Genomic DNA, 18,844 nt, shown 5'->3' on the forward strand with positions numbered 1-18,844 from the left:
AAATTAGCCAGAAGGTCTTATGTCCGCATATTCCTTATCCAATTCAGGAGCTGGCAAAGTGAGTAATGCCATATAGGACAACAGTTATTATACGACCTGTCTGTGCGTTCTCCTCAATTCCTTCAGCACCAGATAGTTTTGGTGTAGGCATACGCTATACATAGAGACAGCGCAGCGTCTTTGCAAGAGTGTTCAATTGACAGCGGCAAGTGCATGCATCATGTGACCAGCCAGGATATCCAAAGACGCTGCGCTGCAAAGACGCTGCGCTGTCTCTATGTATAGCGTATTCCTACACCAAAACTATCTGGTGCTGAAGGAATTGAGGAGAACGCACAGACAGGTTGTATAATAACTGTTGTGCTATATGGCATTACTCACTTTGCCAGCTCCTGAATTAGCGCAATCTCACTAGTTTTAGCAAGATCGCCGCAGAGAGAAGCCCAGGACAGCAGCGTTGTACAGGGTACAACGCTGCTCCTTAAGGGCTTAACGACCAGCGTCATACAGGTTATGGCGCTGGTCGTTAAGGGGTTAAATACTTGTGCACAGGCCCTCACAGCTTATGTGTGTATGCTGACGAAAAACTAGTAACTTTTACTAGAAGCAGGTTTGCTAATGGAAGTATATTGCAAAAATAATTTTCATTCATGCACATTTCAGCTTTGACCTTTCTATTTATTTAATTTGCATTTTTAAAGGGGCATATTACCCAAATCACTTGAAAATGATGCAGCATAGCTGTAAAAGAAAATATCACGTGAATAACTCCATGTAAAAAATATATTTTACCTCAAAATTTCCTCAGTAGCCACAGCCCACTGTAGTTGGAGAGCCAATGGAGCAGCCAATCAGGATGCTAATGCTGGGGCTTACCCGGGAGAATGTGTCTGACATGTGCAGCACAGTCATGTTATTTCCCTCCTCAGTTTAAGGAGGTTTACTATGGAATTGGGCAGGATTATAATGAAATCCCACAAGATCACAGTAAAGTGGAAACTCAGCACTGATAAAGTTGATCGGCTGTGATTTGTTTTCTTTTTCTTTCCCACCATGCAGATGACAGTAAAAAAAACTGTTTTAAATACAGGGAGAGTCCACAGCTGCATTCATTACTTGTGGGAATACAGAACCTGGCCACCAGGAGGCGGCAAAGACACCCCAGCCAAAGGCTTAAATACCTCCCCCACTTCCCTCATCCCCCAGTCATTCTTTGCCTTTTGTCACAGGAGGTTGGCAGAGAAGTGTCAGAAGATTTCGGAGTAGTTCCTTAGGAAGAGTATCTGCCCTTCGAGATGGGACTGGAGTTTTAAGTAGTCTTGTCAGCCTTTAAGTGAGAGCATTGATGAAAGTTAGTCTGGAGATGCAGGGAGAGTCTTTCTGCGAAGCCATCCAGACTCATATAAACGGCTCCTTAAGCAATCGGCGTTGACGAGCTTCGCTGCCTGCTTTCTTTACTCAAGTCCATGTCATAAGTGCTGCTACAATCTGTCAAACTTGAAGGACCATGTCGCTGTTCCACGGCATAGATTCCGGTAAGATTGTTTCATTTTTACACACATATTAACGATAGAAAACAGGGTCTCAGTGGGACTCCTTTATCTTTATGGAATCAAGGGTTAATATCTCCTGAGGGGGATTATTGAACAGTAGGGCTTTTTAATCATGTTTGTTATGTGATTTTGACTGCTTATGAGTAAGAACATTTGGGCTCATTGGCTAATACGGAATGTACAGGTTATTTTTCATTTTGATAGCTGCTCAGTTCTTTATTAAGCTGGCGCGCCTTTTGTTAGCAGGGACGGTCCTGCATGAGCACCATGTGATCGGGAGTAAAAAAAGTCCAAAAGGGGAACAGCACTTGGGAGTGAAGAGTGCTGTGACACCGAAACGTCGCTATTTGTGTTCAAATAAAGTCTGTTTGATAAAGTGCTGGAGACCTTGTTTATCTTTACTTATGTGATCGGGAGTGGTCACGTTTATTTCCCGCTTCCAATTCCTGACCGAGTATCTGCGGAGAGGAGCGTCTTCTCTTCCTGTCTGGGTCATAGGAGGTGTTGAGCGCTCCAGCCATTGGGGGTATAAGGTGCCAGTTGTTTTTTCTATTTCCATAATATAAATTAGACGAGTTATGGAGGATTCTGATATTTTTGAGGGGGATCCCTCCGAGACAGAATTTGATACCTGTGTATATTGTGAGGAGGCCCAGGTAACCCAGCTCTCTCAATTATGTTCCGTATGCCGCAATAGGGTGTTCTCAGCAACCAATGTTGAGATGTCAGAGACCACTGAGCCATCCGCCTCTGAGGATTCTTCATCCAGTGAGGTGTGTTCCTTAGATTCTTCTGTTCCTACATAAGCAGTTTTCCTGCGTTCCGCTCCCCCTTCGCCTGTTAGGGGTTTGTTTCCACCAGAGGTTTGAGCGTTTTGGCAGATACGTCAGTTCTGCAGGGCCATCTCTACGGCCTTGGCGATGCTACCTCTTCCTGCTGTGTGCAAGCGAAGGGTTAATCATGGTTCTCATGCCCAAGGACCGTCGTGTAAAATGACGATTGTGTCCAATCAGTCCTCTGGGGATGCGGTTTCCTCTGAGGCTTCAGAGGAAGAACCTCTAGGGTCGGAGTCTACTGACTTGAATCCTCCGACTGCGGAGGGCATAGCATTTAGATTTAGATTGGCTCGCCTGCGTTTACTTCTGAGAGAGGTCTTGGCAATGTTAGAGGTTCCCACTACTGATCCGTCAGTTGAATCTCAGTCTTCTAGATCAGATAACGGTCTTGTCTAGACAAGTGGAGAGGATCGGTGTTCCTATTCCTTATCGTCTTGATTTTACATTTTGTTTTATTCTTTATTAGAATCCCAGTTCCGAGCTCTATAAGGGGTTGGGTCGTGTGACAGGCTGGATCTGGTTTTTGTTTGCAAACTCCCTTTTTCAGCTACCATATTTGGGTGCTTGCCTATTTTCTTTTTGCCTTCTATCTGGGCCGGATAGTTTTCAGTTTTTAGAGCTCTGGGCTGTTATAGAAACTCTTAGAAAGAAGTTTTGTCACATGGGATTTTTGATACTTTCGACTTAGATGGTCGAGATTGTTCTAGAATTCCGGTGGAAGCATCTAGATCTCTGTTCGGGTTGATGGTCCCCCGATAATTGCGAGACACATTTTGAGCCACGAATCTTATATTCCTTAATTTGATTATTCTCAGTTTTTCTAGCATTGATGGAATTGATGAATTTCTGTTTATCCCTTGAGCATTTTGGCAAATACGTCGTACCCTAGATGACAGGCAGGACCTGTTTTGGGTACTAGTTAAGTTTTTCTCCTTTACCTTTACAAGAGAGGGAGTTTTTTTTTCTAGCTTCCGGTTCAGGCACATCGAGTTCATCTATACTAGGGTACAGGCTGGACCTGTTTTAGGCATTATCTTGGATCTAAGGGTCCTAGAGGCCGGAGCTAGACTTGTTTTTTTGGGCAGTTTTTCTTTTCTCTTGATTTTGTCTTTGGCAGAGAGAGGGAAGTTTTTCTGGTGACTTTTAGTGTCATTATCCCGGTACATATTGCACTGTGGGAATATTTTCTTTCCACTGTTGGTGTATGGTCCAATAAGGGAAGGGGATTTCCGTCTTAATTGGGTTCTATGACTATTAAGCAGAGCTTCTTAGTGCTCCTTTTTGCCTGAGAATGTAAGGTTCTCTCTTCTTTTGTTCAGGAAGAATGTCTTTCCTATTTCATCCTTTTGAGCAAATCCGGTTCTTGGAACCGTATCTTCCAGCATACCTCGTTCTGATCCTAGGTTTCCTTTTTGGGATCTGGGGTTTCATGTGGCAGTATCCTGCTCCAGAGTTTACAGTAGCTCCCAAGCCTTAGCCTTTTGGTTTCTTACTATCGGCTGTTAATAGACTTTTTAGTTGACTTGAGTTTCTGGTGTAGACACCAGGGTGAATTCATGGATGCTGTTTTGTCTTACAGACATGTTTTTTTTCTTGAGATCTTGTGATATGCCCTCCAGTCCCCCTTCTGGTCTTTGTTGGCGTTGGGGTGATATAGTCAGCCAAGGCCGAGTTTTCGGCATGGCGTTGTTTCCTTTTCTAAATCTGACTTAAAGGGATTTGATCCCCTTTGTTCCGTTCAGACCTCTCTGTCTTGAGTTGCTCTTCAGGGACGGTTTTGACTTTGTCGCTTTGCTGCCTGTGGGGAGTGAGTTCCTTCCTTTTTATTCCTATGGTTCCACAGCCGAACATTCTGCCTTGAGGCTTTGATCTTCTGGGATCTTACCAGTTGGGACCTTGCGGTGGGTAGATCTCTTTTTGGAAGGGGGAAGTTCCTACTTTGAAGACGGGAGAGCCTTGTGTTTGGTGGTGGACGAAGGCCCACTATGGCTGTTTGTCAGCAATCCACTAATTGAGCGGGCTCTTCAGGAACGGATGTTCCCTACTATCTTTTCTTGCTCGAGGGTTGGTATCTGATTGGGGAAGCCGATCAGGCGTTTTTACCTATCCCTGGTTTCTTTTTAAGTTCTCAAGGAGATGTGGTGTAGTGGTTAGCTCCACTGCTTCTGAACCAGAAGGTTGTGGCTTGGAACCCAGGTTAACTTCTGTTTTTTTTCTGCCATAATGTGCTTCTGGTGTCAGCTAGCATCCCTAAGTAGGATGTTAATCAGGGATCTTCGGACAGAGCTATTGGATCATCCCCTTTTTTTTTTTTTTTTTGTGGCCATGTAACTCTTTGTTGGAGATGGTTCGATCCTAGCAAGAGCTAGCGTCAAGTAAGACTGATTACTCAGTTTATGTCCGCGAGTTCGTATCACAGTTTAGGGCAGGGGTTTCCAAACTTGGCTCTCCAGAGGTTTTGGAACTACATTTCCCATGATGCTCAGCTAGATAAAATGCTGGCTGAGCATCATGGAAAATGTAGTTCCAAAACCTCTGAAGGACCAAGTTTGGAAACCCCTGGTTTAGGGGCTTCATCTTGTTGCAGGGATCTGCAGGGTCGGGGTCTTTTTGTGTCATGGGATCTTATTCCTCTGAGGCGGATTTAGAGAGATCGTTGGTCTTAGCCGAGAGAGAGGGTTTTCTGAAATGCTACATTCCTTTCCATTGGCGCATAGTTGGTTTCTCGTCATCTATCCTAGGTGTAGAGGACCAGCCTTGTAGGAAGGAGCTAGATTGTTCTTGCTCTCTATCGGATTTCAGGAGTCTGTCTTTATTTTCCTCCAGGATGCGCTGGAGAAGGGCCTTCCTAGCGAGTTCTGGCTCAAGCAGTCCTTTTTTGGGACAGATGGCTGTCTTATCCTGATGGGTACCTTAGCTGCCTAGCATGTGGTAGGTTGCGGGTTGAATCCAGCGGCAGTCCTTGTTCCTTCATTGTGGGCTTGTAAGCAGTTTTTCGATTCCCTGATTGTTCTTCTGTTCCAGAGGTTCATTGAACTCTCAGACGTTTCGTTCTTTTTGCTAGAGTAGTGACTGTGGTTACGCCGGTATCTTTCTTTGCTCCTTCTTGGAGCTTAGTCTTTATTTTTAGAGGGTGGCATTGGGTTATTTTTCTACCCGTGCAGGAGGTGGTTTTTTAATTCCTTCAATGATCTATTCCGTCTGTAGATTTGTTTTTTCTAAATGCCATGGTCCCTGTAATCTTGCAATATGTACTCCTTAACTCCTTGAGTGCTAATGACGGCTCAGAGCCGTCATTAGCATTTTAACTACCTTTTTTGCAATCTGGGGGCCCGCTCCTATCCCAGCAATCGGGCCTGCATAGTGACAGGCATCGCCGGGGTTTCCCGTTACGTGCGGTGACGTCACGCGCAATGACGTGATGACGTCACCGCGTAACTTTATTTAAAATTGTCAATACAAAGTATCGGGAAAGGGCATGCTGCCTAGAAACCTGTATCTCGGGGATCTAAGCAGCTACAGACCCCCAAGACCCACCATTGGAAAGGTAATCACCTAACCTTTCCAATGGTATAAGTCTTGGGGATCTGGGGGAAAATTCAGCTTAGCACTCAAAGGGTTTCAGAGTTTCCTCTTTATTTGGGCTGTTTACAAGTTTTGTTAGGGTTTTCTCCCTAAGATTATTATTTTATGTGTTGCTTTCCTTTCTAAATGGAAAATTATTTTTTCCTCTTTCAGGGAATCTTGCCATTATGTTATTTTGGACTATGGAGGCTTAGTTGCCTTCTTTATTGTTAATGGAGGAGTGTTTTTCTGCTTGACCTAGGAGTCAGTGGGACACTAGCCTCCTCAGGGGTTATCGCTCAGTTCTAGAGCAGTGACGTCTTCTTGGGTCTCTGGCATGAGATCTCTATGGTTCTGATTGTTGGGCGGCTATCTGGTCCTCCTAACATTCTTTTTCTTTTTTACTTCTGTTGAAGCAGCATTCGGGAGATTGGGTTTGTTGCAGGCTGTGGTGCCATCAGATTTAGGCTGCCTCCTCTTTTTCCCTCCCGTTAGCATTCAGTGTCCACTGTAGCTTGGGTATTATTTCTCACAAGTAATGAATGCAGCTGTGGACTCTCCCTGTATTAAGAAGGAAAACATAAATTATGACTTGCCAGATAATTTCCTTTCCTTTGATACAGGGAGAGTCCACAGCTTCCACCCGTGTTCTCCGATGGGCGGCCCTAAATTTATTTTTTCTTCTGGCACCTTTTTCACCCTGATATTTCTTCTCCTGTTTCCTTGTTCCCTCGGCAGAATGACTGGGGGATGAGGGAAGTGTGCGAGGTATTTAAGCCTTTGGCTTGGGTGTCTTTGCCAACTCCTGATTGCCAGATTCTGTATTCCCACAAGTAATGAATGCAGCTGTGGACTCTCCCTGTATTGAAGGAAAGGAAATTATCTGGTAAGTCATAATTTTATGTTTTTTTACATAGAGAGGGACAAAATAAATAATAAAGGGATATTGCATAATTTGCATAAATAAAAAGAGAGAAGCGCTCAACCTGGGAACGAACAATAGCATAATAGCTTGTTCTATGGCTAGTTACCACCCTAGAAGCAGCCTCTTTTTGCTCAATATGTGCCTTTCACAGAGAAGAACTATCCTGTAGCATATCAGTCTGATCCTGACTTAACAGTGCAGTCCAGCCCCGAAATACCAGGCAATCCCTCTCTGAACAAGAGAAACCGCAAAACCCCAGACGTACGTTTCGGCCTATTTGTGGGCCTCGTCAGTGAGGTGCAGCCATATCCCTCTAGGCACACTGAGCAACGGGTCCAAGTCTGGATTCCCGCATCACACTTAGGGAGACTTCCCTAAGTGTCATAATTTGCATAAATAAAAAGAGAGAAGCGCTCAACCTGGGAACGAACAATAGCATAATAGCTTGTTCTATGGCTAGTTACCACCCTAGAAGCAGCCTCTTTTTGCTCAATTGCAAAATATTGCAAAATTTGCTTTACTACACATAATTTTGTCTAAAAAATCTGTGTGTAGACTATTTTGTTATAGTTTTGTTTTATCTCTTTACAAGTACCCTATTGATACACACATGCATATAGGAAAAAACAAGTAGCAGAGAAGAGTAAACTCTTCCTCCAACTGCAGCAGTCGGTTGTATTGCTGAGTTATGTGGGGGAGCCCTCCTGTTTGTTATAAATGGGAGAGGTAGGCCAGTGGTTGAGGGTGAAAGCAGCTGCTTAAAGGGACAGTGTACTTGCTTCCCTTTATTTTTTCCCAATTACTTGTTATACCAATTGCAGAGTATAAAATGTATGGGGATATTGATCCTTTAGGTTTATTTCTATAAATTATCTGTTTTTGCGCTTTGAAAACACAACCCATTTAAATAGAATTAGCTTGCAGGGAGACCGTTACATTACCGTGCCCTTATCTTATCTCTGCATAAGAATGGAAAATAAGCATTTTAGTACCTGTCTCCTCCAACCTCCCACCAAATATGTTCTCTATAGCTAATACTACAATATCACAATTTAAATATAGGTAGCGGTTTCAAAAGGCAAATGCAGCTATTTCAAATGACAAATTGCAGTCAATTGAATTATTTGTAAACATTTTAAAACACTCCAGCAGGTATTGCATTAAAGAGGAAACCAGGGGAAACTGCTGCACAATTATTTCATTGGGTCAAAGATAAACATATAATTAGAAAAAAATATTGGGGCCACATACAAAACAATGTATATCACATAGAGGCTCTTGGGGGCGTCCATCCTTTGTTTTACTCAGGGTGGAAAAAATCGATTTAATTTTAAATTTGATTATATATATATATATATATATATATATGTATACCTTTGTTGAAAGCTTAACCTAGGTAGGATCATATGCTAATTTCTAAGCCCTTGAAGGACGCCTATTATAACATTGTGCTCACGCACGTGGAGTTACCTAGGAGTCAGCACTGATTGGCTAAAATGTAAAAAAATAAACTAAGGGGCAGTCTGCAGAGGCTTAGATACAAGGTAATCACAGAGGTTATGCAAAACTGGGAAATGGGTAATAAAGGTAATATCTATCGTTTTGAAATATAAAAATTCTGGAGTAGACTGTCCCTTTAAATCAAATCCACCCTAGTTTCACTGTAGCAAGCCTATGTATAAAGGCACAGAAAGCATATTTTGCTTCCCACTGAATTAAATTTGATAGTGTGATTCAAAGAACACAGAAGGTTGTTGAGCATGAGTTAATGGATCCCAAAATAAATGACTGTGGTTGCCAAACTTCCTTGGAAAATCAAAGTCTGTGGTTTAAGGTTTCTCCCTATCACCATAACACAAATATGAAAAATGATCCATGCATAACATTCCTCTGTTTATAGTTTGGAATCTGCTTCTTGCAGCATCAAGAAGTGCAGGTCAGTTAGAAAGGTGAAGCTGATGCTTCTGGGAAATATTCAGCAATCTAATGTGTATGTGTGTTAATGTATTTTTATTTCTTTCCAGGAGAGGAATTGTTTTTACCTACACTGTGAGATAGTGGTATGGAGAATGGTATGAATGAGAGCCAAGTGGGTCTGAACAAGAATGGCACACATGCAATTATACCCTCTCCTGTGGTATCTGAGGTAAGGCTAGAAAGTTTGTTGCATTTGATGTAGGAGTAGAACATGCACATGCATGCATACACACACACACCTATCAATCAAATTTACTTTGTTCTTTTGGTATCCTTTGTTGAAAAAGCATACCTAAGTAGGCTCTTGAGCAGCAATTAAGTACTGGGTAATAACTGGTGATTGGTCATTTTGCACATATGTCTCTTGTCATTGACTCACCAGATGTGTTTAGCTTGGTCTCACTAGGGACTGTAATAAGCATGTAATTTTAAAGGGACATGAAACCCAAAAAATTTCTTTCATGATTCAGATGGAGAATACAATTTTAAACAACATTCCAATTTACTTCTATTATGTAATTTGCTTAAACGGACACACAACCCATTTTTTTTCTTTCATGATTCTGATAGAGCATTCAATTTTAAGAAACTTACTAATTTACTCCTATTTCTTTGTTATCCTGCTATCGTTATTTGAAAAAGCAGGAAACAAAGCATAGGAACTGGCCCATTTTTTGTTCAGTGCCTGGGTAGCGCTTGCTGATTGGCTACATTTAGTTAAAATGAAGCCATCAGGATTCAGAGCATGCAATTTTCAAACACATTTCTATTATCAAATTTGCTTCATTATCTTGGTATCCTTTGTTGAAGGCATAACGGTGCATTACTAGGAGCTGAACACATCTGCTAAGCCACTGGCAATAGTCATTTATGTGCAGCCACCAATCGGCATCTAGCTCCCACTAGTTCATTGCTGCTCTAGATCCTATCTTGGTATGCTTTGCAACAAAGGATACCAAAAGAACAAAGAAATTTAGATAATAGAAGTAAACTGTAAAGTTATTTAAAATTGCATGTTCTATTGTCATAATAGCCTATTACTGCCACAAATTAGATATTTTTTTACACAAAATTACAGTTTTTAAAACCATTTGTAAAGCGACAGTAAACACCTTGAGATTTTAATATTAAAATTTTTTTTTTGTTATGAAGCAACTTTGCTATATGATGATTTTTTTAATTTTGCTCCCTTTTCATGCAATTTAGCTGTGAACGTCTGGATTTTCTAATTCTCAGAACATGATATTCACATTGACTTATCAAGGCTAACCCTGCCACATATATATCTCTAGCTTTAAACCAGGGACTTTCAAACCTGTCCTCAGGCAACCCTAACAGGCCAGATTTTCAGGATTCCCTTGGGTGAGAGCAGGTTAATAACCATGTTTACTAATCAGCTGATTATTTCACCTGTGCTCCAGTTCAGATATCCTCAAAATCTGGCTCATCCAAATAAGGCAGATGATGGCTGGAGTTTTGCTATTGAAAAACAACTACAGCTCCTAGAAGCCTTTTAACAGCAGTTGTTGTAAACGGGTTCAAAGTGTTTAGATTTGGCAGATATATTTTACAGCAACATAACACATGTTTTGTAATTACAAGGTGTTCACTGTCCCTTTAAAACATTTTATTGTTTTTTTGTATGAAAATGCAGTGAATAACTTGTAATAAAAAATGTAATTGAATGTCTCTTTAAACAAGTTGGGATGCCTAGAAATATACAGTTCCCTAATGCATACACCTGTTTTACCTTTTATTCTAGCTACATTCATTTTCATTTTTAAAATTTTAGTACGTTTTACATTTTTACATAGGGTTTTCTAGTTTTAAAAGAAATGCTAAAGCTACTGTCGTCTAAACCAGCGTTTCTCAACCGCGGTCCTCACGCACCCCCAACAGGCCAGGTTTTCATTATAGCTAAACTAGTGCACAGGTGGTGAAATAATCAGCTGATGTGTGAGAGCAAGTTAGTAAACATGGTTACTGGTCAGCTGATTATTTCACCTGTGCGCGGGTTCAGCTATAATGAAAACCTGGCCTGTTGGGGGTACTTGAGGACCGCGGTTAAGTAACACTGTTCTAAAGGAAGGATCTGAACTTCATAAAGTGGAAGGAAACTTCAGAACTTTCACCTAGATTGTCTTGGAGTCCTGCTGCAAGGGTAAACTGGGAAACACAAAATAGGTGAAAGGTCTCACATGTTGTGTGCAGATTCTGAAGGCTTAATGTTTCATTTCTGTTTAAATTTGTTAGTTGTGTGTGTTTTTTCCCTTGCTTTTATTGATTTGTCCATTGCTGCCTCTCTTCCTGTAACCAGGTTCTGAATTCTGTTTATTACTTTTTTTATTATTTAAAAAAAAAACAGTCATCTATCTATTTAATGGAATGGAGAACAAGTTTGCCCTGCTCTTCAGAATATTTCACCCCAGGGACCCAAATGTGTTATATATGTCAATTACACAGTACATTTAAAGGGACATTATGGTCAAAGTTTAAATATGCACAAGTGCATTGGTATTTTGAGTAGAAACGTTTTTTGTAATATACTTGTATTAGCTTTTACTAGGAGCATTTTTGCTATTACTGTTTTAATGTCATATAGACTTGTCAATAACCACACCTGTTCAGAGTTGTTGGTGTTTTTTCTTTTTACACATTCATCAACGACATAACTGTCACTACTGGCTATCTGAGCAGGTGCAGTATTTGAATAAAGATGCACAGGACATGCAGCATATGTGTCTGTGCCACTAAAGCAGTGATACCTTAAACTAGAAGCATTTTTGCTGATACAATCTTGCATATTTCAGTTTTGACTATTATGTCCCTTTATACTCATTGCATATATCAGCAATACATTGGAAAGGAAATGTCTAAAATAATATAACATTGTCATTTTGTTAAAGGGACAGTCTACACCAGAATTGTTATTGTTTAAAAAGATAGATAATCCCTTAATTACACATTCCCCAGTTTTGCATTACCAACACAGTTATATTAATACACTTTTTACCCCAGTGATTACCTTGTATATAAACCTCTGCAGACTGTCTCCTTATTTCAGTTCTTTTGACAGACTTGCATTTTAGCCAATCAGTGTGCTGATTCCTAGGTAACTCCAAAGCCGTGAACACAATGTTATCTATATGGCACACATGAACAAACACCCTCTAGTTGTGAATAAATGTCAAACGCATTAAAATAAGAGGTAGCCTTCAAGGGCTAAGAAATTAGCATATGAGCCTCCTAGGTTTAGCTTTCAACTAAGAATACCAAGAGAACAAAGCAAAATTGATGATACAGGTAAATTGGAAAGTTGTTTAAATTGCATGCTCTATCTGAATCATGAAGGTTTAATTTTTGAATAGATTGCCCTTACAATAGACAAGGTTTTACAAGTAGGGTTGCCACCTTTCTTGGAAGAAAATACCAGCCTTTATTATCATTTATTTTTTATTATCATTTATTTGTATAGCGCCACCAAATTCCGTAGCTCTGCTCATTAACATAATTTTGAATAAATAATTAAACAGAATAACTCAAAAACTAAAGCTGCTAGGACTGATTTTAAAGGTTCATTTGTTTATAACTACTATTCATTACACTCGGAAGACGCTTCACTTTGACAGGGGCTTCTTTCAATATTTATTCTTTATTTTCTACATTGACATGAACCTTAAAAATACCGGCTGGGGGGCAACCCTAGTTACAAGTCAAGATCAGGCCAAGGATGCACCCCCTGAAAAGCCTGGTGCCAATCCATGCTCCCAATTTAATTTCCTGTGTCCATTTAATGACATGAGGTTGTTCTCTGAACTTACCCAGTATTCTCACCAGGGCCTGTTTAGTGGGTGCACCACCTGGCTAAACTTTAAGCTAAAATGAGTGAATATTAAATGTTTTCAATATTTGTTGCTCAAATTATCATGTAATCAATTTGTTAAATTATGCAGTTAATTTGTGCATTGGCTAGCTCAAGTAACATTTATAAATGACAACATATTTTAAAATATTGCAAAGCTTTTTATACTGCCCCCCATTCTCTGGAGAACACTGTAACCAATCACTTTGTAGAATGTTGGAGGCTCGGATACATTTCAACTTGATAGAAGCTCTCCAAACTCCCTGGAGGGTGTGAAAGTAAACCAATATTTAGAAGTTTGTTTTTTTAAAAACAAAAGCTGACAAAATAATGGTGATGGGACCTTATTGATTATTTATTTCATGTAATTGGCAAGAGTCCATGAGCTAGTGACCTATGGGATATACAATCCTACCAGGAGGGGCAAAGTTTCCCAAACCTCAAAAATGCCTATAAATACACCCCTCACCACACCCACAATTCAGTTTTACAAACAAAGTAAGTTTGTGCTAAGATTTCTACGTTGATATGCGCTTCTCAGCATTTTGAAGCCCGTTTCCTCTCCGAGTACAGTGAATGTCAGAGGGACGTGAAGAGAGTATCACCAATTGAATGCAATGGTTTTCCTCACGGGAGATCTATTTCATAGGTTCTCTGTTATCGGTCGTAGAGATTCATCTCTTACCACCCTTTTCAGATCGACGATATATACTCTCATATTCCATTACCTCTACTGATAACCGTTTCAGTACTTGTTTGGCTATCTGCTATATCTGGATGGGTGTCTTTTGGTAAGTATGTTTCTTCTACAAGATATGACGAGTCCACGGTATGCACTATATGAAAGGATTGGTGTACCTGGAATCCCTTTTTACTGATTGCCAAAGTATGTAAATATATCTTTGACTTATTTAAGGGCTGGACGCTGGGAGCTGCGTTTTTTTTCTTAAAGGGACATGAAACCCACATTTTTTTCTTTTATGATTTAGAAAGAGAATGCATTTTTAAACATATTTCTAATTTACTTCTATTATCTAATTTGTTTTATTCTCTTGATATTCTTAGCTGAAAAGCATATCTAGATATGCTCAGAAGCTGCTGATTGGTTGCTGCACATGAAAGCCTCATGTGATTGGCTCACCCATGTGCATTTCTTTTTCTTCAAATAAGGATATAAAAAAAATGAAGCAAAATAAATAATATAAGTAAATTGTAATGTTGTTTAAATTTGTATGTTCTATCTGAATTCTGAAAGAAAGATTTTGGGTTTAGTGGCCCTTTAAGGGCTGTTAAAATCATTGACCTGAGGGAAGAGTACAGTGTTACAATGTTTTTCAGTGTATATGAGGGGCACACGGCTAAAAAAAAAATTTCAGTCGACATGTTTGTGTTACTTGCGACCCATGTGGGTCTTATTCAGATTTGAGTTACGCCCACGGTGGGCGGGGCCTATTTTTGCGCGCTCAGGACGCGCAGTTTCATCCGGATCGCATAAGAGGCAGCATCTGTGGCGTGGTGCAGGGGCCAAATTAAGTTAATAAATATATAACTGTTTAAAGCGATATTTTATTGTGTATTTCATATCTCAGCAAGTGGATGCAATACTGAGAGTTTTTTGGGCACAGTAAATTAAATTTATTGCCACAAAAACGTTTTTTGAACATATCAGAAAAATAGTTGCGTTTTTAAAATTTAAAGGCGCAGTACAGTTTTTGTTACATTATCTTTTTTACCTATAATTTGAACTCAGAGCTCAATATTTTAAGCTAAGAACGATTATTGTTATTATTGCTAGTCTGTTTAACATGTCTGACACTGAGGAGGAAACTCCTTGTTCTATGTGTTTAGATGCCACTGTGGAACCCCCTCTGACTTTTCCCTTGTGTACTGAGAGGGCCTTACAATGTAAAGCACAGATTTTATGTAAAGAAAATGTGTCTAAGGATGATTCTCAGTCTGAGGAGAATCAGGGTATAACTTCTCCCCAAGCGTCACAACCTCTAACGCCCACCCAAGCGACGCCTGGTTCTTCAACCGCGTCTAATTCCTTTACTCTGCAGGATATGGCTGCAGTTATGTCAACTACCCTTACAGAGGTATTATCTAAGTTGCTAGTGTTACAGGGTAAACGCAGTAGGGCAGAAGTCGATGTGAATACTGAGTCCTCTGATGCTTTATTAGCTATTTCCGATGTACCCTCACAGGGATCTGATTTGGGGGTCAGGGAACTCCTGTCTGAAGGGGAACTTTCCGATTCGGGAAGTGCGTTACCTCAGACGGACTCGGACGTCATGTCCTTTAGATTTAAGCTTGAACACCTCCGCCTGTTACTTCGGGAGGTTTTAGCGACTCTGGATGACTGTGACTCTATTGTGGTACCACCAGAGAAATTGTGTAAAATGGACAAATACTTGGAGGTACCTGCTTACACTGATGTTTTTCTGGTTCCTAAGAGAATCTCTGAGATTATTAAGAGGGAATGGGACAGACCGGGTATCCCGTTCTCACCCTTTCCTAATTTCAAGAAGATGCATCCCATATCTGACACTGTTTGGGACTCTTGGCAAACAGTCCCTAAGGCGGAAGGAGCTATATCTACCCTGGCGAAGCGTACAACTATTCCTATTGAGGACAGTTGTGCTTTTAAAGACCCTATGGATAAGAAATTGGAGGGTCTTCTAAAGAAATTGTTTATTCATCAGGGTTTGCTCTTACAACCAACGGCCTGCATTGTACCAGTTACCACTGCGGCGGCCTTCTGGTTTGATGCTTTAGAAGTGTCTCTTAAGACAGACTCGTTTAGAGGATATTTTAGATAGAATTAAGGCTCTTAAGCTGGCTAATTCTTTTATTACAGATGCCGCCTTTCAGATTGCCAAATTGGCGTCTAAGAATGCCGGGTTTGCTATTTTAGTGCGTAGAGAGTTATGGTTAAAATCTTGGTCTGCTGATGTGTCGTCTAAGTCAAAGCTTTTGGCTATTCCTTTCAAGGGGAAAACCCTATTCGGGCCTGACTTGAAAGAGATAATTTCTGACAATACGGGAGGTAAGGATCATCTCCTACCTCAGGATAGAACTGCTAAACTGAGGGGTTAACAAAATATTTTTTGTTCCTTTCGGAACTTTAAAGGAGTTCCCTCTTCTTCCTCGTCTTCCGCCAAGCAGGAAGGGAATTTTGCTCAGGCCAAGTCCGTCTGGAGACCCAACCAGACTTGGAACAAGGGTAAACAACCCAAGAAGCCCGCTGCTGCTACCAAAACAGCATGAAGGGGCGGCCCCCGATCCGGGACCGGATCTCGTAGGGGACAGACTCTCTCTCTTTGCCCAGGCTTGGGTAAGAGATGTTCAGGATCCTTGGACACTGGAGATCATGTCCCAAGGGTATCAGCTGGAATTCAAACGTTCTCTCCCTAGGGGGAGGTTTCTTCTTTCACAATTGTCTGCAGACCAGACAAAAAGAGAGGTGTTCTAACGTTGTGTTAAAGACCTCTCTACTATGGGAGTAATTCGTCCCGTTCCAAGACTGGAACAGGGACAAGGGTTTTACTCAAATATTTTCGTGGTCCCCAAAAAAGAGGGCACGTTTCGACCCATTTTAGATCTCAAGAGTCTAAACAACTTTCTCAGAGTCCCATCCTTCAAAATGGAGACTATTCGAACAATTCTGCTATTGATCCTGGAGGGTCAATATATAACTACCGTGGACTTGAAGGATGCATACCTTCATATTCCTATCCACAAGGATCATCATCATCAGTTCCTAAGGTTTGCCTTCCTGGACAAAAATTTTCAGTTTGTGGCTCTTCCCTTCGGGTTGGCCACAGCACCCAGTATCTTCACGAAGGTTCTAGGGTCCCTTCTGGCGGTTCTCAGGCCGCGGGGTATTGCAGTGGCGCCTTATCTGGACGATATTCTGATCCAGGCGTCGTCTTACCGTCTGACAAAGTCTCATACAGACATGGTTCTGTCCTTTCTGAGGACTCATGGTTGGAAGGGGAATCTAGAAAAGAGTTAATTCCACAGACCAAGGTTCCCTTCCTGGGAACTCTAATAGATTCCATATCCATTAAAATTGTCTTGACAGAGGTCAGAAAGTTAAAGATTCTGAATACATGCCAAGCCCTTCAGTCCAATCCTCGGCCATCAGTAGCTCAGTGCATGGAGGTAATTGGATTGATGGTGGCGGCAATGGACATCATTCCGTTTGCTCGTTTTCATCTCAGGCCACTACAGCTGAGCATGCTCAGACAGTGGAATGGAGATTATGCAAATTTGTCTCCTCAGATAGATCTGGATCAGGAGATAAGAGACTCTCTTCTTTGGTGGTTGTCTCAGGATCATCTGTCCCAAGCGACGTGTTTTCGCAGACCCTCATGGGTGATAGTGACGACTTACGCCAGCCTTCTAGGTTGGGGTGCAGTCTGGAATTCCCTGAAGGCTCAGAGTGTGTGGACTCGGTCGGAGTCTCTTCTTCCAATCAATATTCTGGAATTGAGAGCAATCTTCAATGCGCTTCAGGCGTGGCCTCAGTTGGCTTCAGCCAAATTAATTCGCTTTTAGTCGGACAACATCACGACTGTGGCTTACATCAATCATCAGGGAAGAGCAAGGAGTTCCTTAGCGATGACAGAAGTATCCAAGATAATTTGGTGGGCGGAGGCCCACTCTTGTTATCTGTCAGCAATCTACATCCCAGGAGTGGACAACTTGGAAGCAGACTTTTTAAGCAAACAGATGTTTCATCCGGGGGAGTGGAAACTCCATCCGGAGGTCTTTGCCACTCTGATCCTCAGATGGGGCAGACCGGAGTTGGATCTGATGACATCTCGTCAGAATGCCAAGCTTCCAAGATACGGATCCAGGTCAAGGGATCCTCAGGCCGAACTGATAGATGCCTTGGCAGTGCCTTGGTCGTTCAACCTAGCTTATGTGTTTCCACCGTTTGCTCTCCTGCCTCGGGTGATTGCTCAGATCAGACAGGAGAGGGCTTCAGTAATTCTAATCGCGCGTGCGTGGACTCGCAGGACTTGGTATGCCGATCTAGTGGACATGTCCTCTCTGCTGCCGTGGAAGCTTCCATTGAGGCAGGACCTTCTCATTCAGGGACCCTTCCAACACCCAAATCTAGTTTCTCTGCAACTGACTGCTTGGAGATTGAACGCTTGATTTTATCTAAGCGGGGGTTCTCTGATTTGGTCATTGATACGTTGATTCAGGCACGTAAGCCTGTCACTAGAAAGATCTATCATAAGATATGGCGGAAATATCTTTTTTTGGTGTAAATCCAAGGGCTACTCATGGAGTAGAGTTAGGATTCCCAGGATTCTGTCTTTTCTCCAAGAAGTAAACAACTAGAAAAACTAATTGTATGAGGAATACAATAGAATTCACAGCAGAGATTGCCACAGATTGTTTATCATATAAACTCCAAATAATGGATTCAGATAGATTTTATGTTATATTTTTTTTAAAAAGTTCCATAACATTCATACCTTATAATCTTTATTAAAGCAACTAGGAACCAACATTCACACAGTGGTAGCGGTTAGAAAATTAAAAACACTTAAACCCAATCATGCATCTTAATTGTATATAGATATATAGATCAACATGGGCGTACTTTGAATTATATAAAAATAAACTAAACCCTTACAATCCGAGGGCTGTATTAACTTTTAAGGGTTTAGTTTATTTTTATATAATTCAAAGTACGCCCATGTTGATCTATATATCTATATACAATTAAGATGCATGATTGGGTTTAAGTGTTTTTAATTTTCTAACCTCTACCACTGTGTGAATGTTGGTTCCTAGTTGCTTTAATAAAGATTATAAGGTATGAATGTTATGGAACTTTTTAAAAAAATATAACATAAAATCTATCTGAATCCATTATTTGGAGTTTATATGATAAACAATCTGTGGCAATCTCTGCTGTGAATTCTATTGTATTCCTCATACAATTAGTTTTTCTAGTTGTTTAGTTCTGTTCTCTGAGATCCCACAACAGATACTGATCCCAGTTAACAATATTTATTATAACATAGATAAATCTCAAATATATGTATTCAAATACAAATAAAGGGACTATATCTGTCATCACTTAACTCCATCCCCCCACTACCTC

The 18,844-nt window shown here is 40.9% G+C and overlaps 1 protein-coding gene across 1 annotated transcript in view; it reads left to right on the plus strand.

Annotated features, from left to right (window-relative positions):
* SLC25A42 (solute carrier family 25 member 42) overlaps window positions 1–18,844 on the plus strand; it is a 428,471-nt gene that overhangs the window by 49,197 nt on the left and 360,430 nt on the right. Inside the window, exon 2 of the mRNA XM_053702913.1 lies at window positions 8,903–9,024. Coding sequence (XP_053558888.1) covers window positions 8,941–9,024 — 84 coding nt within the window. The 5' untranslated portion in view covers window positions 8,903–8,940. The remainder of the gene's footprint in view (window positions 1–8,902; window positions 9,025–18,844) is intronic.

Source organism: Bombina bombina, chromosome 2 (genome assembly GCF_027579735.1).
Source record: "Bombina bombina isolate aBomBom1 chromosome 2, aBomBom1.pri, whole genome shotgun sequence".
Classification (NCBI taxonomy): Eukaryota; Metazoa; Chordata; class Amphibia; order Anura; family Bombinatoridae; genus Bombina; species Bombina bombina.